Here is a 25,114-nt window from a genome sequence, read left to right as displayed (position 1 = left end):
GGGAGATGGACTCAGGCAGAGAGAGGTTCAGCTAGTTCAGAAAGGAAACTGATTTACCTCTCAAATAATTACACCGGGCTTTGAACACTGCCACAAATCTGAGCCAAACTGCTGAAAAATATACCTGCACAGCATATTGAGCATTGTTTTTCTGTGATATTGAAATTGAAAATAAAACATGGTTGTTGTAGACGCTGTATAACAAGCATTGAAATGGATCACATACATTCAATACAATACAATACAATAGGTTTATTGTGTATGGCGTTGAGGTAGCTGGTGAAGTAGCACTATGCACCGCTCCTGGTACTGATGCCCTCCTTAGTGATCTCCACACACAGTGGAGAATTTGAGCCTATCAGGGAATGTTTTAATGCCTTCCCATACTCACAAACTGACATAAAATAAAAAATTCCTGCATCCATTGAAGTGTCAAATAACAACGGCGGAAGATGGCCAGTAAATAATTATTTGGATACTTTGCTTTCCACCTTCTACCTCTTAAACCAATGTATCGAATTGAAAATTAATTTCTCTACCATAAGCCGCCTCCGACGTTGTTTTAGAGAATTCGGCAGTACATCCAACCGGCCTCACAACCGCAGACCACGTGTATGGCGTCGTGTGGGTGAGCGGTTTGCTGATGTCAATGTTGTGAAAAGAGTGCTCCATGGTGGCATTGGGGTTAAGGTATGGGCTGGCACAAGCTACGGACAACTAACACAATTGCATTTTATCAATGGCAATTTGAATGCACAGAAATACCATGACGAGATCCTGAGGCCCATTTTGAGGCCCATTTCTTTTAAGGTATCTGTGACCAACAGAGGCATATCTGTATTCCCAGTCATGTGAAATCCATAGATTAGGGTCTAATGAATTTATTTCAATTGACTGATTTCCTCATATGAACTGTAACTCAGTAAAATCTTTGAAATTATTGCATGTTGCATTTATATTTTTGTTCAGTATATATAGCATATATAAGTCTTCACCTTATAACTCACCTTGTGTTTCCAGGCTCTCACACAACTCGGACTTGGCTTCTCCGTTGGGACGTAGGCTGGTCTTGGGGTTGAACTTGTTGGACATGGTGGCAGCTGTGACCACGGCCTTGAGGCTGCGTGTGCGTTTGGGCACGTTCTGCTCCGGGTGCCTGAGGATCACGTAGACCTTGGGCATGTACAGCATCCCCAGAGAGACAGACGCACTCAGGCTCACTGAAATGGTCAGCGTGGTTGTCTGGATGTACATCTGTAAAGTAATGTCAAGGAGACTTTGTTAGACCTACAGATCGAACTTGGTTAAGTTTAGGGTTAAGGTTAGGGTTAATGTAACCGCCGTCGGGAAGCATACAGTATTCCCTGCCTAAAGTTAATAAAGAGCACTAATAATCAACAGTTACTGCTCCACGCGTCCCTGGTGGTCTACTCTAGATGTTCATGTCAAACGCTCTTTACTTCTCTGAGGTTAAAATACTTCTGTCAGTTTGTCCTTGCTGTATGTCCTTTATGAAGAGACGGAAATGATTTGTGAAGGACACAACTGACGCCGTAAAATACATGACAAAGCTTTACTCCTCACCAAAGTTGTTGTGTATGTGTACGATGTATGTCTAATAGAGCATATACTGTAAGCCTAAAGCATATAAGACATGTTTATGGTGTATCACTATCATTAGTTACAATGCACATTAGACAAGTCAATTATTAATACATGTATCTGTTGGTAGGATGGCTTTATTAAGGCCCTACTGACCTATAAAAACCCAGAGGACAAAGGCTAATCCTAAATCATCAACATCCTCCTCCACCCACACGCTCACGCACACAACCACAACCACCATGGTTCACCCAAGACACTCGTTTGTTGATTTTCTGCAGTGCTAGTTTTAACATGGCCATCACGTCAACCTTTAAAACAGAATGTCATAACACCAGCCTATCTGACCTATTCTGATTCACTACAAGCTGCCCCATAAAAAGGAAATAACGTAATACATTTTTTATCCATGGCTGAACATTGTGAATCACGGGGGAGGGCATTGCTGATCAGCACCTCCCTCACTCCATTTTAAGTGTTTGCAAAGCAGAACTGCGTGGGGGATGGTGGATGGGAGGTAAGAGGAGCAGAGGCCAGCGTTGGTAGAGCCTCTCACAGCTGTGGAGACACAGTCCACTAGTGCTCTGCTCTGGTCTGTGTTCGGCTCTGATGTCTTATGGGGGGATTCAGGACCCAAGTTGTTATCCATGGATTCATTTAAAGGAGTAAGAACAAATAAACAATCCGGACATTTGGGACTAGTTGTAGTGGGACATTATTTGATCGATTATTTGGTTTATGTTATCTGCTGCTGTATTGTATTAATGGTAACACTTTACATGACACCCACTGTCATAATATGCTATGACACGGTCATAACCATGTCAAAATATATCATAACAGCTGACATAACATATCATAACCTGTCATAATATGGTCATGACCCATATATTTACACCTGTTGTGACATATATTGCATTATTTTATGGCTGGTTATGACACCTACATAAGAGTATCAAAACTCACATTTATTCAAATGTATTTTTTCCCTGCCAAGAAGTTTCCTTTCATTTGAAAGTTTGTTTCGTAAGTCCTTTGTTGTTGTAATGAATTCTTTACAGTCATGTTTTTTTCCATCATATTTTAAATAACTTGCAGAAAATACACTTTATGACACTGTCAAGAAGCATTATGACCATTCTGAGTCACAGGTAACTGCCAAAATAAAGGAAACACCACATTAAGTGTCTTAATAGGGCTTTGGGCCACCACGAGCTGTGGACCTCTGTAGCTCAGCTGGTAGAGCACGGCGCTTGTAATGCCAAGGTAGTGGGTTCGATCCCTGGGACCACCCATACACAAAAAAAAATTATGCATGCATGACTGTAAGTCGCTTTGGATAAAAGCGTCTGCTAAATGGCATATTATATTATTATTACGAGCTGCCAGAACAGCTTCAATGAGTCTTGGCATAGACTCTACAAGTGTCTGCATGGATGCAACATCGTTCTTCCACGAGAAATTCCATATTTTGGTGGAAAACGCTATCTCGGGCGCCACTCCAGAATCTCCCATAAGTGTTCAATTGGGTTGAGATCTGGTGACACACACACACACACACACACACACACACACACACACACACACACACACACACACACTTTAAACACCCTATGCTACTTTGAGACCCCTCTTTAAAAAGTCCATGAGATCTTTTCTTCTAGCCAAAATAATGGGCAACTGGGCAATTTTTAATACATGACCCTAAGCATGATGGGATGTTAATTGTTTAACCCTCATACCACCGACTGGGGTCATTTTGAACCCAGAGGCATATTTTTGGATCATAGCCTAAAGGTGGTTTATTCAATTCTTCACTTTTTTTTTTGTTACAGCATGGGGTCGCAGTTCCGGAGCGATCCACTAGGTGTCCTCCTCCGACAACTTTAGGCACCTCCTCACTCACAGTCTGGACTAATCATGATCCTATTGGTGTCACCTGTGTCTACCTGTTCACCTGTGCCTTCTCTGTCACCAGCTCTACGTCAAGGCGGAGAAGTGTGTGTTCAACACGGAGACAGTCTCCTTCCTGGGGTTCATCGTCACCCAGGGGGACCTACGGATGGACCCAGCCAAGGTCAGCACGGTACTGGATTGGCCCCAGCCCTCCTCCCTCAAGCAACTACAACGGTTTTTAGGGTTTGCAATTTTAGCTCCCTAGCCGCTCCCCTGACAGCCCTCACCCAGACGAGCGTGCGTTCCTTCGCCTGGACCCGGGAAGCGGGGAACACATTCGATGCACTTAAGCAGAGTTTTTCAACGGCCCCGGTCCTAGGGCATCCTGATCCGTCCCTGCTGTTCATTGTGGAGGTGGATGCTTCAGATGTTGCGGTGGGAGCAATCCTGTCCCAGCGGTTCCTCACAGACGGTAAGACTCACCCCTGCGCATTTTTCTCCTGTCGGCTGTCCCAGGCGGAGCGGAATTATGATGTGGGGAACCGTGAGATGCTAGCGGTCAAGCTCGCCCTGGGGGAGTGGAGGCATTGGCAAGAGGGGGCCGCCCATCCATTCGTCGTATGGACTGACCATAAGAACTTAGCCTACATTCGGGGGCCAAGAGGCTCAACTCGCACCAGGCCAGGTGGGCGTTGTTCTTCTCCAGGTTCCGGTTCACGATCTCATATCGTCCGGCGTCGAAGAACACCAAGCCTGACGCGCTCTCCCGGCAGTTCGACCCCGTGGACTTGGCGGAGAGGGACGACCCCATTGTCCGCAACGCCCTGATTGCTGCCCCAGTTTCGTGGGGAATCGATAGGCTGATCAGAGCATCGCTATGGCGGGAGCCCGATCTGGGAGGAGGTCCATTGGGGAGGATGTACGTACCCAAGGCGGGGCGCTCACGACTGCTTCAGAGGATGCACGCGTTCGACCTCGCTAGCCATCCGGGGGCGCCAGGAGGTTCTGGTGGCCATCAGCTGAGGGGGATATGCGCGCCTTCGTGGTTGCTTGCCCGGTGTGCGCGCGCACGAAGAGCTCACGTCAGCCGCGGCAGGGCTGCTCGACCCCTGCCTATCCCCAAGTGCCCCTGGTCCCACATCTCGCTGGATTTCATTTCCGCCCTACCCCTCTCTGATGGATACACAGTCATCCTGGTCGTTGTGGACTGGTTTTCGAAGGCTGCCCACATCATTCCCCTTCGCAAACTCCTGTCGGCCAGGAAACGGCTAAGTTGGTGGTGCAGCACGTTTTCCAGCTCCACGGCCTTCCCCAGGATGTGGTGTCGGATCGGGGCCCTCAGTTCGCCTCCAGGTTCTGGAAGGCGTTTGCCACCTGCCTCGGCGCCTCCGTCAGCTTGTCTTCCGGCTTCCATCCGCAGTCGAACGGGCAGACGGAACACGTCAACAAGGATCTAGAGGGGGTGCTGAGGTGCTACGCCTCCATTAACCCAGCTTCGTGGAGTCAGCGACTGGTGTGGGCGGAGTTCAACCACAACACCCTTCTCTGCTCGTCCACCGGCCTGTCCCCCTTCCAGTGCCAATACGGGTACCGAGCAAGAGAGGAGGCGGTGGCCCCATTGGTCCAGGCCCACATCAGTCGCTGTCGCCGCACCTGGAGGCAGGTACAGGCGGCGCTTAAGCAGGCCTCGTCAGGTCTCAACATCAGGCCAACCTCAGGCATAGCCCAGCCCCAGTTTTTCGCCTGGGACAGAGTGTGTGGATCTTTCCCTCTGCGTGGAGTCCAGGAAGCTGTCGCCCCTGTTCGTCCGGGCCATTCTGAGTGGTCCGGCGAGTCAACCCAGTGAATTACCGCCTGCAACTTCCCCCACCATGTGTCCCTCCTCAAGCCTGTCGCCACCTGTCCCCTGGCACCCCCTCCTCGTCCTGTTCCCCCACTGCGCCTCGTCGGAGAGCAGCCGGCTTTTACTGTGGACCGGATCGTGGACTGCTGGCATGTGGGGAGGGGTCCCTCCCCCCAATGCCTACAACCTGGTGAGGATTCGGGAGGGGGACGAGTGGAAGACGGATTTTAACACACCCAGTGGGCATTACGAGTGCCAAGTCATGCCATTCGGGGGGGGGGGGGTGGCACTGTTACAGGAGGGGGTCGCAGTTCCGGAACGATCCACTAGGTGTCCTCCTCCGACAACCTTAGGCACCTCCTCACTCACAGTCTGGACTAATTATGATCCTATTGGTATCACGTGTGTCTACCTGTTCACCAGTGTATTCATGCCCTCACTTCCCTGTGTTCCCTTGCTCAGTTTCTCTGCTAGTTTCTCTATGTTCAGCAGTACTAATCAATGTCTGATTGGAGAAGTATGTACAGATACTCGAGAAGTGTTCTCCCTGTTTCTTTATTATTTCAGTCGTAATTACTCCGTTATTTTGTATCCTGGCTTCTGGACCACCAGTAAAGATCCTTGTTTCACCATCTCTGCCTACTGCCTACTGTCTATCCTGCACCGCACCTGGGTCATACCTCACACCAACCCTTACATTTGTCAATGAACTTGTTCTTAATCAATCTAAATAATTGTTTAGTGTTTCAGTATCAATATAGACTTTTTATCAATTGAATTCCTTTGGGGTCATTTTGACCCGAGCCAAAAATACATAAATCCGTCAATAGTAATTTGATAGATAGGACCTTTTATTTGAATCTACGTCTCTCTGAAGGCATAATCAGTTATCCACACCACCAGAGGGTGGAGGGGGACCTGAATCAGTGATTTTGACCAGATAGACAGATAATAAAGTATTCGCCTAAGATTGTACTTTTCTATACCATGTATCGTATGACTGTAATAAGGTAATTTTGTGCATATAAAAATATGCCAATGGAATGCAAAGTCTTCAAATGGTATAAATATTTGATATCTAACTGCAATACAAAACTCTGAGAGCTGTATTGGTGTGTATTCTCAGAAAAGTAGTTACTTTTGGTTAAATCTAAAAAAGTATTTATTTGAATCTAGAAACATAATATAAAATTATACATATCCTCAGTGGGTGGAGGGGACCTGTTGTCATGATCTTGACCTGATAGACAGATCACCTGCATAGATGGAGCACCTTGTGTACTCGCCTATGGTTATAACTGGTTATAACTAAGTATGATTGTGTACAAAATCAACACTACCTTAGATATATGCTTAGTTGCAGTCAAAACAGCTCGTAAAAGTCTGTCAGCGGTATAAATACTTGGTAGAACTGTAGTACAGAAACCAGCTACCCTCTGAATGTACACATAGTTTTGTATTGGTGTGTATTCTCCAATTGTTTTTTATTATACAGAAGAAGTTAGTGCATTCAGAAAGTATTCAGACCCCTTGACTTTTTCCACACTTACGTGTTACGTTAAAGCGTTATTCTAAAATGGATTAAATTGTTTTTTTTCCTCATCAATCTACACACAATACCCCATAATGACAAAGCAAAAACAGGTTTTTAGAGATTTTAGCAAATGTATAAAAAAATAAAAATAAAAATCACATTAACATACAGTACCAGTCAAAGGTTTTGACACACCTACTCATTCAAGGTTTTTTATTTATTTTTACTATTTTCTACATTGTAGAATAATCGTGAAGACATCAAAACTATGAAATAACACATATGGGATTATGTAGTAACCAAAAAAGTGTTAAACAAATCAAAATATATTTTAGATTTCAGATTCTTCAAAGTAGCCACCTTTTGCCTTGATGACAGCTTTGCACACTCTTGGCATCTTTTCTCAGAGCTCTACGGACAATTCCTTCGACCTCATGACTTGGTTTTTGCTCTGACATGCACTGGCAACTGTGGGACCTTATATAGACAGGTGTGTGCCTTTCCAAATCATGTCCAATCAATTTAATTTACCACAGGTGGACTCCAATCAAGTTGTAGAAACATCTCAAGGATGATCAATGGAAACAGGATTCACCTGACCTCAATTTCGTGTCTCATAGCAAAGGGTCTCTCTGAATACTTATGTAAATAAGGTATTTCCGTTTTTTTTTTTTATACACTTGCAAACATTTTGAAAAACCTGTTTTCGCATTGTCATTATGGGGTATTGTGTATAAATTGCTGAGGATTTTTATTTATTTAATCCATTTCAGAATAAGGCTGTAATGTAACAAAATGCGGAAAAAGGGAAGGGGTCTGAATACTTTCCGAATGCACTGTATTGCCATAGACTGTTCTCTTTGCTATCGCACGGCAAGCGGTACCGATGCACCAAGTCTGGAACCAACAGGACCCTGAACAGCCTCTACCCCTAAGCCATAAGACTGCTAAATAGTTAACCAAATAGCTACCCGGACAATCTGCATTGACCCCCTTTGCTCTTTTGACTCATCACATATGCTGCTGCTACTGCTTATTATCTATCTTGTTGCCTAGTACCTCTACCTACATGTACATATCTACCTCAATTACCACGTACGCCTGCACATGAACTCGGTACTGGTACCCCGGGTATATAGCCAAGTTATTGTTACTCATTGTGTATTTATTCCTCGTGTTATTATCGTTCTACTGCATTGTTGGGAAGAGCCCTTAAGTGGCATTTCACTATTAGTCTATACCTGTTGTTTACGAAACATGTGACAAATAACATTTCATTTGATTTGATATTTTAGCACCATGTTAACACCATGTTAGTACTATGTTTGTTGAGTAGTTTACACTTGTTAGTCTATAGTCACTGTATCTGATGTGATTAATACTGTGTGAAGTAACTGATTTTCCTTTGACTTCTGTGATTACGTTACTGTTTTTTTTCTGTCTGTTTTTGCTCTGGTTTATAACTCTGTTAAACTCTGTAATCAATCAATCAATCACATTTATTTATAAAGCCCTTTTTACATCAGCAGATGTCACAAAGTGCTATACAGAAACCCAGCCTAAAACCCCAAACAGCAAGCAATGCAGATGTAGAAGCACGGTGGCTAGGAAAAACTCCCTAGAAAGGCAGAAACCTAGGAAGAAACCTAGAGAGGAACCAGGCTCTGAGGGGTGGCCAGTCCCCTTCTGGCTGTGCCGGGTGGAGATAATAACATGCATGGCCATTAAGGCCAGATTTTTCTCCAAGATGTTCAAACGTTCATAGATGACCAGCAGGGTCAAATAATAATCACAGTGGTTGTAGAGGTTGCAACAGGTCAGTACAACAGGAGTAAATGTCACTTGGCTTTTCATAGCCGGGCATTTAGAGGTTGAAATAGCAGGTGCGGTAGAGAGAGAGACAGGCAGCAGCTAATGGGGATCCATAATAAATAGAAATCTAAAACATGTCATCCTTTAATGCAGAGTTGACCATTAGAATCCAATCACTGTACGCACTGAACATTTGAATTACTGTTTGGCATTGCAGTTCTGTTGAATAAGCCTACATTTTACCGTCCACCATGGGGCTGTGAGTGTATATCAGAGCAAACCCATTTTCAGACTGTGACTCAGACAGTAGACTGGCTGGATCATTCGCCTGTACTTCTCCCCTAATCTGCCTCTTCCTCAGCCCATTCAGAGCAGCGCATGTTTGAGGAGTGCTACTGGCAGACCTGCACATATAGAACATGTGATTTCTATGGACCTGCATTTCTTTAGCGAGCTGGATGCAGGTTTGCATTTATTTGGAAGACTCATGTAATGGAGTCAGCTCTGCAGGGTGGTCACACTAGCTGGCACAGTCATAAAGTCATAACATCTGATTTTAAACCTAACCCTAACCTTAAAAAGTAACTGCCCCTAAAAAGCAACTTCTTGTTTTGAAAACGGCCTATGTGGCATCAATATGAGTCAGAAACATTTATTCTAGTGTCAAATTGGCTACAAAGTGTAAATAGGATACATTTTATCATAAAGTCTTGTCCAAAACTGAGATTTGCGAGATTAATAGGAAAAATGTGTATCTAACGGAATTAAGGGTACTGTAACAGTTTTCCTTGGGTTGGGTTTATTTTGATCCTGCCCACATGCCCACAGCTGGCATCACCCAAGTAATCATCAATTCGGAGCACAGATGCACACGACCCGATCGTAATGCCCATGGTCAACTTGGTTTGACATTCAACATCCTTATAGGGGTAGTTAGGGACCATCAGTAAATCACACAATGTACATGGACAATATTTTAAAAGGTCAATAGCTTCAAATTTAAATGACTTTAAAATGTCAAACCAACTATAAATTGTACAAATTAATATACAAATATTGAAAGCATTTAATGAGACAACTATAAGATGTGCAACATGAAAATATTGGGCCATTTACATTGTAAATGCCGGTGAAGCTAATTGGTGAAGGAAGTTGGCTAGCCTAGGCAACTTCAAGACACGTGAGGTTGTTTCAAGTTATCTAGTAGGGTGAGTGACTGTAACTGTGTACTGTCTTGGCAGAGTGAATGTACAAATGCTTGCCACGTGCAATACACACATAAGAGACACCCACATTAAATCACCCCCTCTCCCAAGACAACTCTTGTTTGGCTTCAGTCATGGGCACTGAAAAATGAGGCCAAATCAGGAAGTTCAGCCACCCTTTAACACTAACCTTATCCACACTGCTAACATAATTCCTAACCTTAAATTAAGCCGAAAAAGCACATTTCTGTTTTCATACATTTTTTACGGTATAGCCAATTTTGACTTTACGGCTCGCCCATCTAGCGAAAACCGCTCAGCTCTGCCTCCAGGATAAGATTCATCCCAATAAACGCCAACCTGCAAGCTGTATAACATTTGCTCGATCTTAATAAAAAGCACTTTCAATTACCGTTATTGACTAACATTCGTCCTGGGAAACAATGCAGGTTCTGTGGTTTTATTCATAGTTCAGTATGGCACATTCAAACAACAGGCTATGAATCATTTCAAAATTAATTTAAGTATCTTAGTAGATCAGAGATTTCACAGCCTCACATGGTTACTGTGGTTATAGTCTAATTAAACCAATAAGGATTTATTGCCCTTAGGGACTCTAATGTGGTGTTGCTGGAAAACGTGATTTACAAAGAGACTACAATGTTTTGGCCTTGATTAGCTTCTTGTCCAATCCCCTCCTCTCCCTCTAGGAATGCACAGGACAACAACTTCACACCCAAAGGGCTTGTGTCATGTAGCCGATGCAACCAGTATGAAATCCTCTGTGCTCTGTCCCATTGACCCTCATTATGTTCTATTAGGCCTCTGGGACAGCTGTACAATGAATAATGTTGTTTATCTATGAAAAACCAACAACAACCAAAGCAGAGTGGGGCCATTGGTCTGTCTGTCTCTCTGTTTCGGCAGCTGACGGGTTGAGGACTGTTTCTGACCTAGCATTACAGTGAATGGACACATCACATCACAGCAAGTAATCTAAGGCTGTTGAACTAACCTACTTTCTTAACAGCCGGTAGACAACAACAAGAACACTGTCAACAGCATAATGAAAACTTCATAACATAAAAGAGATGGACAAAACCACTCACTAGCAGTCAGCTGTTCGAGCACCGTAATGGCAGCTCTTTCTAAGTCGGCTGATTGTGTTGGGAAGGCGTCCATTGTGAGGAGAGAAACCTTCTCCTTGGACTCCATTGTGAAACGTTACTACCACTCCTCCCCCTCCCCCTACCTAAACAGATATCCTCTGATTTACTGCACCTCTCCAGGTGAGGCAGTGCCACATCAATTTCCAGCATTATGCTTTGTGATCACACACTATTGATAGGCCAGATTTGACTGATTGAGAAGGCCTCCTATATGGCATTTGTTACATTTCTCCTGACACAGGATGACAAATAAATGAGTGTAATTGGAGTGCCAGGCGAGGGAGGCTTGCAGTAAACTGGTGATGAGCACATAGGCGGACAGATAAGTTAAATGAAGACCCAGAGCAACTCGAGCATTTAATTTGCTCTAAAAGACATGTCATTTCCAGCTGCAAGGCTTTGTTGGGCTTGTCACTTTGGATGATTACGAGGTGCTTTTGTTTTTGCATGTTCATTTCTTATAAAGGAACATTGTTTACATAACAGCGCAGAGGATCTATCACAGAATTCTTCAAATTGATTGGGAAATCAAGCAGTTTGTGTGTGCTGCAGCCCAGTATTCTTGATTGTGGATGCATATCCTGAATATTTTAGCTCAAAAGAGAATTTTTAAGAACAGATAACCAACAACACAGTAATTCAACACTAAATCGCATATCTTCTTAACATACTGTAAAGGCATCTTTACACTACATTCAACGTTTCTTATGTGTGCATGTGTATAATATGACTAGCTACTCTCATACACTTTAATAGAGAAAGCAGAGAGAGCAGTATAAGGAAGGACTTGGCGTAGTCATGCCACTGTATTTTTCTCTCTCACCTACAGTAGCAGAGCTCCAGCCTCCTGGCAACGGTGGCTCTCCTCCTCCCAAAGAATTGAAGTTATCTCTCCCCAATTGTGTCTGCCCTTTTCTGAGGGAAAAACTAATTCATGAATGTTTAATACAAATTGGGAAAAGAAGAGCCACCTCTTATCTTAAGCCTCTATAAGAGAACTTGTTCCAGGTTTTTAAATTGAATTAGCAGGGCTGGGTTTCTGCAGGATTGTGAGGAGAAACAAAAGTAGGTCTGTTTTGTGATTCAAAGCCACACTAGCTAATGGACTACCTCATCTAGGAAAAAGCTTGCGTTAAGTCTATTTCATGATGCTCTTTTATCTTTCAAGGCAGAATACAGACAGCTGGAAGACAGTAGTTATTGATATCCATCGCGGTTTGCTACTGATTACAAGAGATAAGCAATGTTCAGGTCAATATCTGTTATGCAGTACATATGGAGCTTTTGCAGTTTGTGTTAGTTTACCTTGCTCTTGTTAAATTATGACCAATCCTTTAAAGGCTGATCCCTATGCCAGTATTTTTGCACCGTTATTAACACAACGTGATGGTAGCAGACAGGATTTAGAAGAGACTAAGCAAAAACGGCATAAACGTCTTGTAAAAGTTGTTTTCCCTTTTGATCCCTGCAGGTGTCTTTCTGTTCTTCAGATGAGTATGCATTGTGTTAACAACACAAAAGGTCATACTGATAAGGGAAGTTGACTGATACACACAATTAATCTAGCTCAGTAAGGGCTTCATTACGTTAACCCACAATTGACTCTATGGACATTTTGCACTATGACTGAGTCCATCTAACTAGCAATGGTCATATGCAATGCACTGTAAAGCACTGCAGAAGAACACACACACACATGTTGAATGCAGGGCATAAGTGATAGTCAGTCTTACAAGATATACATTTTAGCCATGTACAAGCTGAGTAGAGGGCAGAGCAGAATGTATTCTGTTTTTTTTTCTGCCTCTGCAGCCCAGTGGGAAGACGCTAATGATGATGATATTATAGTAGCTCTTTATACCCCCCTCTTTCTGTTGTTTTACTCTAGCCCCACTGATTGTGTCCTCCCTGCCAGTGCGATGCATTCACTAGCCTCTCACCCCTGAGTAGATAAGCAGTGCTCATGACAGCTACTGAGGCACCATTCTTTGTCTAGCTGCCAAATAGATCTGCTTCCACCTACTCATTTCATCCATTGTTTTTATCTCAAGGCTGTGCAATCAGCACACTGTACTGTAGCTATGCTGAAAACTCAACATCCACACTGTGAACCCCAAGGCATTTTTAACTCAAATACTTTGAGTAAGTTGAACTCAAAGTCAAAGAAAAGTGATTAGGCCTATTACTTAAAATGTTTATGTGTTACTGAATCAAAACTAAATGAGAAGTCACATCAACTACATAGAAAAAAGTTATGATAACAATTTTTTTTAAATTCTTGTTTTTAATATCTGTGTTTTTGCATGTAAATTGAGTGACTGATTGATACATCTTACGCTACACAAAGATAAATAACATACATTTTTCTAAACTAATCCAATAATTTTGTTAGATTTTTTGCACCCGTTACGAAAATGGTTGTGATCGAGATGTAGTTGTCCCTGATTGCACTGACTTTGCTCACAGCTGCTTGTTTGAAGAAGTGTACTTACTGTGATCAAGATGTGGTTGTCCCACTGGCTATCCTAAGTTGAATGCACCAATTTGTAAGTCGCTCTGGATAAGAGTGTCTGCTAAATGACTTAAATGTTCCAGTTTAAATGGCTTAGGTAGTCTCCTCACACTGTTCCTAATCCTAACCCTGGCAGTCATTATGAATGCAGGTTGCGGGTGAATACACATTTCAACTGTTGGATATCTTAACTCTGGCTGGATTCTAATAGGAATTACACATCACTTTGCAAGCCAGCATAATGTGACTTGCAGGTAAGGTTGTAAACTTCTGGTAAATTTCCCAGGTTTCCCAGAAATCCCAGGTGGAAGATTCCAGGAAATCCTTCTACCAGGATGTTTTGAGAATCTGGGAATTTTGGGAAACTTCACGGAATTTTGCTACCCTATTTGCAGGTCTATAAACCATGAGTTTCAGGCCACTGTATTAAATTCAAATCACCTGGTCTTCCAGGTCGGTTAAATCAAAAACACTCGAGGACCAGGGTTGCCTACCCCTGCTCTACAGGGTCACAGTGACTCTATCGGTTTGAGTAATGACTACAAAATCACTTTAAGTAACTGTACTCAGATATATTAAGTGCAATGGGTTTCCTCAAAAGTTTTGAGTATTGACAGCATATTGGGGTTTACAGTGCATCCATTTCTCCCATTGTCCCCATCTGACCTGTACATCCCAGCAGACCTTGGGTTCAAACAGTATTTGTTTTCTTTCTAATACTTATCCTTCACTTGATTCAGCTTGCCTGGCACAACAGAACCAATGGAATAGTCCAAAAAAGTGCAAACCACACCCATCTGACACACCATTCCAGGCAGGCTTAATCGAATGCTTGAAAGTATTTGAATGAAAACCAATACAATTGCCCCTAGGTGTGAATCCCAGTGTTCAGTGGATTTGCTGTTCACCAGGCCAGGCTCATTGATTTGACACAATGACACAAGTGTGAGCTCTGTGTTGTGTAAACAGCTCATCAGTCACTAATACACTGTGGCACATAGCTGTCACATAAGCATGAGTCACAGAATTACAAGCAGGCTACAGTACGCAAAGGGCCTGCAGAGTTTAGGGGAATTATCTTCAAATGCTGTGCATGTAGAAAATAATAGGCCGTACTTTTGTCTTCAAATCAGAACTTTTAATATTTCAATAATTAATGGCTTAGCAGTTTTATATTGATTCTAACCTCCCCAATGCAATTATATCTCAGATATACTGTAAATCATCAGATTGTAATTCTAGTCTTCATAAAACCAAGACTGCAGGGGAGATTAAAACTGTATGATTACAAAATGAAAATCAATGCTCTGACACAGAGTATAGCAGAAAAATGTACCATCCCTTAGCACCCCCGCGGAAATCTAATTAACATAATACAAAAATCCCCATCAAAATCTGTCTGTTTAAGCTAGAGACATCTGTTTTGCATGGGCTGCGTCTCAATCCACCACATCCGCCGATATCGCCCTTCTGCATCTGCGGTGAAAGGTGGCAGAGCTAGAGCTGTGTTTGTCTTCTCACAAAAACGTCTGTACCGTCCAAACAGTTCATCCTATAGATTATTATGACCACGCTATCGAAAGATGAGACTCTCACGAACATGATGGTGTTCTAGGACACCCACAAGCCTTACAAGACTCGTCTGAACGTCCCCTGTATCAGTTTAAACATTTTGTAAGTATATATGGAGATACAGTGGCTTGCGAAGGTATTCACCTACCTTCGCATTTTTCCTAATTTGTTGCCTTACAACCAGGAATTAAAATGGATTTGGTGGGAGTTTGTATCATTTGATTTACACAACATGCCTACCACTTTGAAGATGCAAAATAGTTTTTCTTGTGAAACAAACAACAAATAAGACCCAAAAAACAGAAAACTTGAGCGTGCATAACTATTCAACCCCACAAAGTCAATACTTTGTAGAGCCACCTTTTGAAGCAATTACAGCTGCAAGTCTCTTGGGGTATGTCTATATACGCTTGGCACATCTAGTCACTGGGATTTTTGCCCATTCTTCAAGGCAAAACTGCTCCAGCTCCTTCAAGTTGGATGGGTTCCGCTGCTGTACAGCAATCTTTAAGTCATACCACAGATTCTCAATTGGATTGAGGTCTGGGCTTTGACTAGGCCATTCCAAGACATTTAAATGTTTCCCCTTAAACCACTCGAGTGTTGCTTTAATAATTGTTTTACATATTTGTTTTGATAACTTAAGGGGTCTTAATATTCAAAATCAAATAGTTAAATCATCTTTGGTATGAACATCTTAAAACAATTCCATATGTTAGCTTAGAACCCTGGCTACCCAGACTATTTGCACTGCCCCCCCAACCCCACCCCATCTTTTTACGCTGCTGCTACTCTGTTAATTATTTATGCATAGTCACTTTAACTCTACCCACATGTACATATTACCTCAACTACCTCAACTAGCCAGTGCCCCCGCACATTGACTCTGCACCGGTACCCCCCTGTATATATAGCCTCCCTACTGTTATTTTATTTTACTTCTGCTCTTTTTTTCTCAACACTTTTTTGTTGTTGTTGTTTTATTTTACTTTTTTATAAAAAAATAAATGCATTGTTGGTTAAGGGCTGTAAGTAAGCATTTCACGGTAATGTCTACACCTGTTGTATTTGGCGCATGTGGCCAATAAAATTTGATTTGATTTGATTTGATCTAAAATTTTCAGCCCATTTAGAGTTACACAAAATCGTGGGTTCTCTACTCCAACAATTAATCTACAGATGAAAGGGGAAACCTAGTTACTTTCTAGTAATCTCTCCTCCTTCAGTCTTCTTCTTCTTCTTCTGTGGACTTTATATGATGGTTGGCAACCAACTTTAAGGTGCATTAACACCACCAACTGGACTGGAGTGTGTACCTTAATTAATCTTTTAATCACCCATGTGGGTATATACTCCTAAAATCCAAGGAGAAGATGGGAGAGGCAGGACTTGCAGTGTGTCAAGTGTCAAAAATAGAACCAAGTTATTTTTTAGCTCATGGCTACACAGACACTTGTTGACAAGTGCTAGCAGTTTGGATGAAATGATTGAATAACATGTATGTGCAAATGTATTTTGCAATGCACGAGACGCGGGCGGTGTGGTCAGCATGTTAGACTCTAGAGGGTTAAGCTCTGCCAGAAAAGGCTTGCGCATACCATAACATAATGCTTTTGTCATCCAGCCATGTCCACCTACCTTCACTGACTCCCCAGCACAGTCCTTCCATAATGAACAAATGTACAAAGGCCTCTCTATAAACAAAGCATTATAAAAAAGCATTTTATTTCAACCATGAAATAAAAGACAGAGTGAGAGAGAGCGAGAGAGAGAAAGACAGAGAAACAGAGAGACAGAGAGAGAGAGAGAGAGAGAGAGAGAGAGAGAGAGAGAGGGACCCAGTCTGTAGAATACTCTTTGTGCTTATGCCAACCTTTTGCATATCAACAAATCCAAACACAAACAGACCAGAATAAAACACACCTCTGAGCTTACCTTCTCTGTGGACTGGGAGGTACCAAAGAAGATTGGGATGAAGGCCAGCCAGATGATACAGGTGGTGTACATGGTGAAGCCGATGGGCTTGGCCTCGTTGAAGGCCTCCGGCACCCCCCGGGTCTTGATGGCGTACACCGTGCAGGTGACCATGAGCAGCATGCTGTAGCCAAGCAGGCAGATCAGAGAAAGGTCAGAGATGTCACATTTGAGCACACCACGGGCCATGTCCGGATTGGCCATGCGCTGGTCCTCGTAGTCGATGATGGCCTGAGACGGGTCCACACCGAACCAGATACACACCCCCAGTAGCTGCACCGAAGTCAGGCTGAAGGTGATGACCAGCTGGGAGGCTGGAGAGATGAACCTAGGGGCGCTCACCGACATGGATCCCTGCTCGAAGATGCGGTAGATGCGGTTAGTCTTGGTGAGCAGGGCTGCGTAGCTGATACTCATCCCCAGACCCAGGAAGATCCGTCTGAGGGAGCAGATGCCCACATCAGGGGCAGATATCATGAGGAAAGTGGTGGCGTAGCACATGAAGATACCTGTCAGTAGAACGTAGCTGAGCTCGCGGCCTGACGCCTTGACGATGGGCGTGTCGTTGTAGCGGATAAAGGTGACCACCACGAACAGGGTGGCCATGATGCCCACCACGGAGATGAGGACAGGGATGACGGCCCAGGGGGAGCTCCACTCCAGCATGACGACGGGGATGGGACGGCAGGCCGTGTGGTTCTCATTGGGACGCAGGTCAAAGCGGCACATCTTGCAGCTGTAGGTGTCTGCTTGGTACTGGTAGCCGTCGCAACGCTCGCAGTGCCAGCAGCAAGGGATGCCCTTTACTATCTTCTTGCGTTCTCCGGCCTGGCATGGGTTGCTGCAGATGGAGTAAGGGATCTGTCGACCTCCACCTGGCCAGTGCATTGCTCGGATCTGATTGATATGGAGAGGAGAGGAGGGGTACAGTCAAACACTTCTCAAATAACTAACACTATAACCCATACACAGTCTCTTATTGTTTAATGACAATTACCACTGGCATGTGGTTAGTTTTGGGGCTTCTTTCTCATCTCCCCAAAAAAGTATTTTACAGATAAACTCTAGTTGATTTTTTAAAACAGTATAGTTAACGTCATGTTATTAACTTTTTTGCCATCGATGGTGGTTGTTAAATTCATGGGCGGCAAACTCATCCCCCAAATGTGTATATAATTAACAGCTATAAGAGTCCTAATGACCTAAAATATCCTATGGAAAGAGAATTGGTGCCCAGGACTATAATTTACAATGCCATTCACTCTGTGTACACAGCATTGAAAGTGGTACAGACCCAGGTCAACTCCATAGAAACCAGGTCAACTCCATAGAAAAATGCTTCTTTTTTATTTATCTTTCTTAGCCCAAGGCCAGCTCTTATTATTCTGTTTAAACATTATTTGAGGGGCCGGCTTCATGTAATTCATTGTTATAGCTTTGTAACCCCCATGTGTCCACAATTGCACCACACTGTTTCCCTAAAACAGTGGATGGTGTCTGAAGTCACTATAGCAATGTATCGGTTTTTAAGCTCTTATTGCTTTCTTTTCATTCCAGTCTGTGTTGTTAATCATTAAAGCACCCTCTGGATGTTTTCACCTTTAAAGATGTGTGCACAAAGCCAGTAGCTAATGGTTCAGTAGGAATTACAGAGCCAAGGAAGCGCTGCAGTAGAACCAACAGACGACAACAACCAATCAAAGCTGTGTCCGGAGGAGAGCCACTGACACAAATGGTGAAACACAGGAAGGTAATGAGGAGGGGATGAGTCTGATAATATAACTGAAGTACAGTATCTGCAGCTGCTGTATGAACTATAAAAAAAAAAAAATGCTTACATTCAGATAGAGCTGGTCGGTCCAGTGCCCGATGATTTTGTATTCAGCTGTTCGGTTTCTGATCTGGTACTGGAAAATCTCATAGCGACCAGGGGCATCTCCATTCTCATTGAAGAGCACTGGGTTGCCAGCAATGCCTGAGGGACAAAGGAGAGAGTCAATTAATTATTCAACAAAAAAACAAGGTCAAAACCACATTTCTTTTCAAGTGTTTACTTATTTCATTTCTATTGTAATTGTCACAGGATCAGTGAGTGGAATGTGCAAATGTTTGCGGCTGACCAAAAGAAACTGTGTTGAAAAGCAACTTCTCAATTCAAGAAAGTGTGAAATGTAACTTGTGGGGTGAGGCGAGAATAAGTGGCTTATGCTGTTTTTATATTCTCTCTCTGTTCTGTTCTGTCTAGAGGCATCTGCCTTAGTCAAATCATATTTGCAGTCACTCCGTTGATTTAAAATTGTTCTTCCATACTCTATTCTAAGTGAGAACTTTGTGTGTGGGGATTATTTTTTCAGAATAACGTCAAACTGCACTGTTTTACAGTATGGTGTTATCGCACACCGCATTTGTTTGTTGGTGTTTTTCAAATATGTCTTGGCATGAGAGATATAGTAATGGTATGTCACATGACGTAGGAGACAAAAGAAGCCCCCACTACAAAAACAAACTATCAAATCAAATCAAGCTTTATATATACCGCACATTTCAGACATGGAATGCAACACAATGTGCTTCACAGGCAAAAAAAACAAATAAGAACTATGAAAATAAAAACTGAAATATTTACTACACAACAAACATAAGAGGATAAAAAAACAAAAGAATTACAATAAAAACTGAACGACTAAAAAGCACCTTAAGGAAAGCAAAGCTAAAAAGGTGTGTTTTAAATGTCCACAGTTTAGGCCCCCCTCAGGATCTCTGGCAGGCTATTCCAGAGGCTGGGGGCGTAGTAACTAAAGGCTGCCTCTCCATGCCTCTTGGTCCTAGGCTTTGGGATAGTTAAAAGGCCAGTACCAGAGGATCTGATGGACCTATTTGGTACATAGAGTGCCTTGCAAAAGTCTTCATCCCCCTTGGCTTATTTCCTATTTTGTTGCATTACAACCTGTAATTGAAATTGATTTTTATTTGGATTTCATGTAATGGACATACACAATATAGTCCAAATTGGTGAAGTGAAATGAAAAAAATAACTTAAAAGTGGTGCGTGCATATGTATTCACCCCCTTTGCTATGAAGCACCTAAATAAGATCTGGTGCAACCAATTACCTTCAGAAGTAACATAATTAGTTAAATAAAGTCAACCTGTGTGCAATCTAAGTGTCACATGATCTGTCACATAGATCAGGGCTGGGTTATAAAAAATATCCAAAACGTTTAACATCCCACGGAGCACCATTAAATCCATTATCCCAAAATGGAAAGAATATGGCACCACAACAAACCTGCCAAGAGAGGGCTGCCCACCAAAACTCACTGACCAGGCAAGGAGGGCATTAATTAGAGAGGCAACAAAGAGACCAAAGATAACCCTGAAGGAGCTGCAAAGCTCCACAGCGGAGATTGGAGTATCTGTCCATAGGACCACTTTAAGCCGTGCGCTCCACAGAGCTGGGCTTTACGGAAGAGTGGCCAGAAAAACGCCATTGCTTAGAGAAAAAAATAAGCAAACACGTTTGGTGTTCACCAAAAGGCATGTGGGAGACTCCCCAAACATATGGAAGAAGGTACTCTGGTCAGATGAGACTAAAATTGAGCTTTTTGGCCATCAAGGAAAACGCTATGTCTGGCGCAAACCCAACACCTCTCATCACCCAGAGAACACCATCCATTTAAGTTTTGCCTTGAAGAATGGGCAAAAATCCCAGTGGCTAGATGTGCCAAGCTTATAGAGACATACCCCAAGAGACCCCAAGGTGGCTCTACAAAGTATTGACATTGGGGGGGAGTGAATAGTTATGCACGCTCAAGTTATATATATATTTTCTTATTTCTTGTTTCACAATAAAAATATTTTGCATCTTCAAAGTGGTAGGCATGTTGTGTAAATCAAATGACAAACCTCCCAAAAATAAATGTTCATTCCAGGTTGTAAGGCAACAAAATAGGAAAAATGCCAAGGGGGTGAATTTTTTCACAAGCCACTGTAACTTCAAAGCAGTCTGGCATGTATTGGGGTGCACAATCGTGGATTGATTTAAAAACCAATAGAATAATCTTTAAATGAATTCTAAAACTCACAGGCAGCCAGTGCAGAGCCCTTAAAACCAGTGTAATGTGTGCTCTCCGTCTGGTCTTGTTCAGTACCCGTGCTGCAGCGTTCTGTATGTTTTGCATTGACCAATGGCTTTCTTGGGTAGACCAGACAGGAGAGCATTACAGTAGTCAAGCCTGCTTGTAATAAAAGCATGGATGAGCCTAACTGTATCAGCCTGAGAGAGAAACGGGCGCACCTTGGCAATGTTCCTCACGTGGTAAAAGGCTATTTTGGTCACATTCTGAATGTGTGATTCGAAATTGAGTTCAGAATATAAAATAACACCTAGGTTTTTTACCTGGTATTTTATCTTTATTGCCCGTGAATTAAAATGTGCGGCCAGATTCTCTCTCTTTGCTTTTGCTCCAACAATAAGTACCTCGGTCTTGTTTTGATTTAGCTGGAGGAAGTTGTTTAAATCACTAATACAGTATAATAATTTATCTGTTGAGCTAAAATCCTGTGTAGCAGTGAAAATCAATGCTGTGCTTTCTGATAACACTGCCAAAGGGTAACATATATAAACTGAACAGTACCGGGCCCAAAATCTAACCTTGTGAAACGCCACATGTGATATGTACTTTCTCTGAGTTATGTTCACCAAGGGCGACAAACTCTCGATCAGTTAAATAGGTCCTAAACCAATTTAGAACTGGACCGGGGAGGCCAACCCACCTCTCAAGTCTGTCCAGAAGGACATCATGGTCAACAGTGTCGAATGCAGCACTTAAATCCAAGAGTACAAGGACAAAGAGCTGTTTGGCATCTGTGTTGGCTCTAAGATCATTTACCACCTTAACTCAGGCTGTCTCTGTGCTGTGGTGGGCCCGAAATCCAGATTGGAATTTTTCAAAAATACAGTTGGCATTTAAAAATTATTTTACCTGTTTGAAAACTAATTTCTCCAGAATTTTGCTTAAGAATAGAAGGTTGGAGATTGGCTAAAAAATTGCTAAGAGCTGAAGAATCTAGATTACTTTTGTTCAGAAGGGGTTTCACCATACCAGTTTTTTGTGCAGTGGGGAAAGTGCCTGTGAACTATATACAACTGTCACGCACTTATCGGTTTCACCTGTCTTGTGCTTGTCTCCACCCCCCACCAGGTGTCTCCCATTTGTCCCCATTATCCCCTGTGTATTTATACCAGTGGTTTCTGTTTGTCTGTTGCCAGTTCGTCTTGTCCAGTCAAGTCCTACCAGCGTGTTCCCGTGTTTCCTGTGCTCCAGTTCTGACTTTTCTGCCTGTCCTGACCCTGATCCTGCCTGCCGTCCTGTACCTGCCTGAATCTGATTTGGATTACGACTCTTTGCCTGCCTTGACCTACCAATTGCCTGCCGTCATGTACCTGCCTGGCTCTGATTTGGATTACGACTCTTTGCCTGCCTTAACTTACCTTTTGCCTGCCCCTTGTACTATAATAAACTCTGAGACTCGTACTATCCGCCTCCTGTGTCTGCATCTGAGGCTTAGCCTGAGCCGTGATAGTACGAACTGGCCAAGACTGACCCAGCAGACTTGGACCAGCTCCACGACACCATCTCCTCCCATGGAGCCACCATAGGAAGAAACGAGGAGTTACTTCACAACCTTATGGAAGGATTCCAGACCCTGGCGGAACGCCACGACCGTGCTTTCCATACAGTGCTGGAGCAAGTCCACGGATTGTCTATTAGGCAGCCAGCCACTACTGTAATTCCACTGACTCTCAGCAACCCCGTCACCAGCGGCGCTTCTTCCCAGCCTACCCCGGTGTCCCGAGAACCTTGCTTACCTCCTCCAGAGCGCTACGCTGGAGATTTTGGAACCTGCCGGGCTTTTCTCTCCCAGTGCTCCCTCATCTTCGAGCTGCAGCCTTCTTTGTTCCACTCGGAACGCTCGAAGATAGCGTACCTCCGCTGATGTCTGGGCTACGGCGGTGTGGGAGCAACAGTACAATGTTTGCCTCAGTCTGGAGGAGTTCGTGGCGGAGGTACGGGAGAAAGGCTGCTCGTCAGCTGCTACATCAAGACCCCCGTAGTGTGGCAGACTACGCTGTGGATTTTCGCACGTTGGCGGCTGAGAGTGCCTGGAACTCGGAAGCCCTGTTCGACACGTTTCTTCAAGGATTATCGGAGGTGATTAAAGACGAGCTCGCAGCCTGGGAGCTGCCCATGGACCTCAACTCCTTCATACCTTGATCATCCGGATCGATGGGCGGCTACGGGAATTTAAGAGGGAGAGGGAGTCTGTTCCCTGTTCCTTGATATCCACCTCGCCTCCGAGGAATTCTGGGAAATCCCCGAAGTCTACACTTCTGAGTGAATCCGATGTCACCCGAGTTCTCTCGGAAATCACAGAGGGTTGCCGACTCGCCTCCTCCAGCGCCTATGCATCTTGGCAGAGCTAGATTGTCTCCTGCCGAACGGTTACACAGACTGAACACCAAGAGCTGTCTGTATTATGGGACAACAGGTCATTACATTTCTACCTGTCCTGTAAAAAGACCCGGTTCGTCAGGAGGTATGAGTAAGCTGGTGGGCATTACAGAGAATGTCCAGTCTCCCCTTACTTGTACCCCTCTCCATGCCATCTTGCTGTGGGGTGACCAGTCCAAATCTCTCCGGGTACTCATTGACTCTGGGGCCGACGAGAGTTTTATGGATGCTACCCTGGTGTCTGAGTTGGGAATCCCCACTCAAACCCTCTCTATTCCCATGGACATCAGAGCGCTGGATGGGCGTTCTATTGGCAGAGTCACCCACAACACGGTTCCTATCAACCTGCGAGTGTCAGGCAACCACAGCGAGTTGATACAGTTTCTACTTATCAAACCCCCTCAGGTACCCTTTGTGTTGGGGTTTCCAAGGCTCCAGAGACACAATCCCCTTGTGGACTGGACTGTGGGTTCGATGAAAGGTTGGAGCCCGTTTTGCCGTGCTCATTGCCTGAAGTCAGTGCAGCCTGCCCCGGGACGTCTTCCTGAGGGCTGGGGTAAAGCCTCGGACCTCTCTGCCGTTCCCGCGGAATACCAGGACCTCCGGGAGATTTTCAGAAAGGCCCGTGCCACCTCGCTTCCTCCCCATCGGCCCTATGACTGCGCCATCGACCTTCTCCCGGGCACTACACTGCCTCGGGGGTGGCTTTATTCCCTGTTGGGTCCAGAGAGCAAGGTGATGGAAACGTACATTGAGGACTCCCTGGCTGCAGTGTGTATCCGTCCTTCTGCCTCCCCCGCCAGTGCAGGGTTCTTCTTTGTGGAGAAGAAGGACAAAACCCTGCACCCGTGTATCGACTACCGGGCCCTGAATGACAACACGGTTAAAAAACATTACCCGTTTCCACTCATCGTCTCGGCTTTCGAGCTTCTCCAGGGGGCTACCATCTTCTCCAAGTTGGACCTCCGAAACACCTACCATCTGGTACTGGAGGGGGACGAGTGGAAAACCGCCTTTAACACGGCTAGCGGGCACTACGAATACCTGGTGATACAATTCGGACTGACCAATGCTCGTGCCGTGTTCCAGGCCCGGTTAACTGGATATTTGTCCCAGACTCTGCCTGTTCCCCGGTTCTGGAATGGTCTCATTCCTCCCGACTGGCCTGCCATCCTGACACCCGTCGGACCCTGGCCTTTGTATGACAACGTTTTTGGTAGCCCACCTTGGTTCCTGACGTCTCCGCATTCGTCACCACCTCCACCGTGTGTGCTCAGAACAAAACTCTGTGGCAAGCTCCATCTGGCCTCCTTCAACCTCTTCCCATTCCTCACTGCCCCTGGTCCCATTTATCCCTGGACTTCGTCATGTGTCTCCCTCCTTCAGATGGCAACACCACCATCCTCACGGTGGTGGATAGGTTTTCCAAAGCCACCCATTTCATTCCCCTTCCGAAGTTACCCTCAGCCAAGGAAATGGCT

General features: G+C 44.1%; 1 protein-coding gene across 1 annotated transcript in view; it reads right to left on the bottom strand.

Moving 5' to 3' along the window:
• Positions 1-25,114, bottom strand: part of LOC121578349 (metabotropic glutamate receptor 4-like) — a 303,853-nt gene that overhangs the window by 7,838 nt on the left and 270,901 nt on the right. Inside the window, exons 8-10 of the mRNA XM_041892671.2 lie at positions 18,958-19,094; positions 17,081-18,016; positions 1,008-1,254 (exon numbers count right to left, since the gene is read on the bottom strand). Of these exons, the coding sequence (XP_041748605.2) occupies positions 1,008-1,254; positions 17,081-18,016; positions 18,958-19,094 (1,320 nt within the window). The remainder of the gene's footprint in view (positions 1-1,007; positions 1,255-17,080; positions 18,017-18,957; positions 19,095-25,114) is intronic.

Source organism: Coregonus clupeaformis, chromosome 12, assembly GCF_020615455.1.
Source record: "Coregonus clupeaformis isolate EN_2021a chromosome 12, ASM2061545v1, whole genome shotgun sequence".
In the NCBI taxonomy this organism is placed as follows: domain Eukaryota; kingdom Metazoa; phylum Chordata; class Actinopteri; order Salmoniformes; family Salmonidae; genus Coregonus; species Coregonus clupeaformis.
Note: the sequence above shows the minus strand (reverse complement) of the source record. Positions and strands in the feature narration are given on the sequence as shown.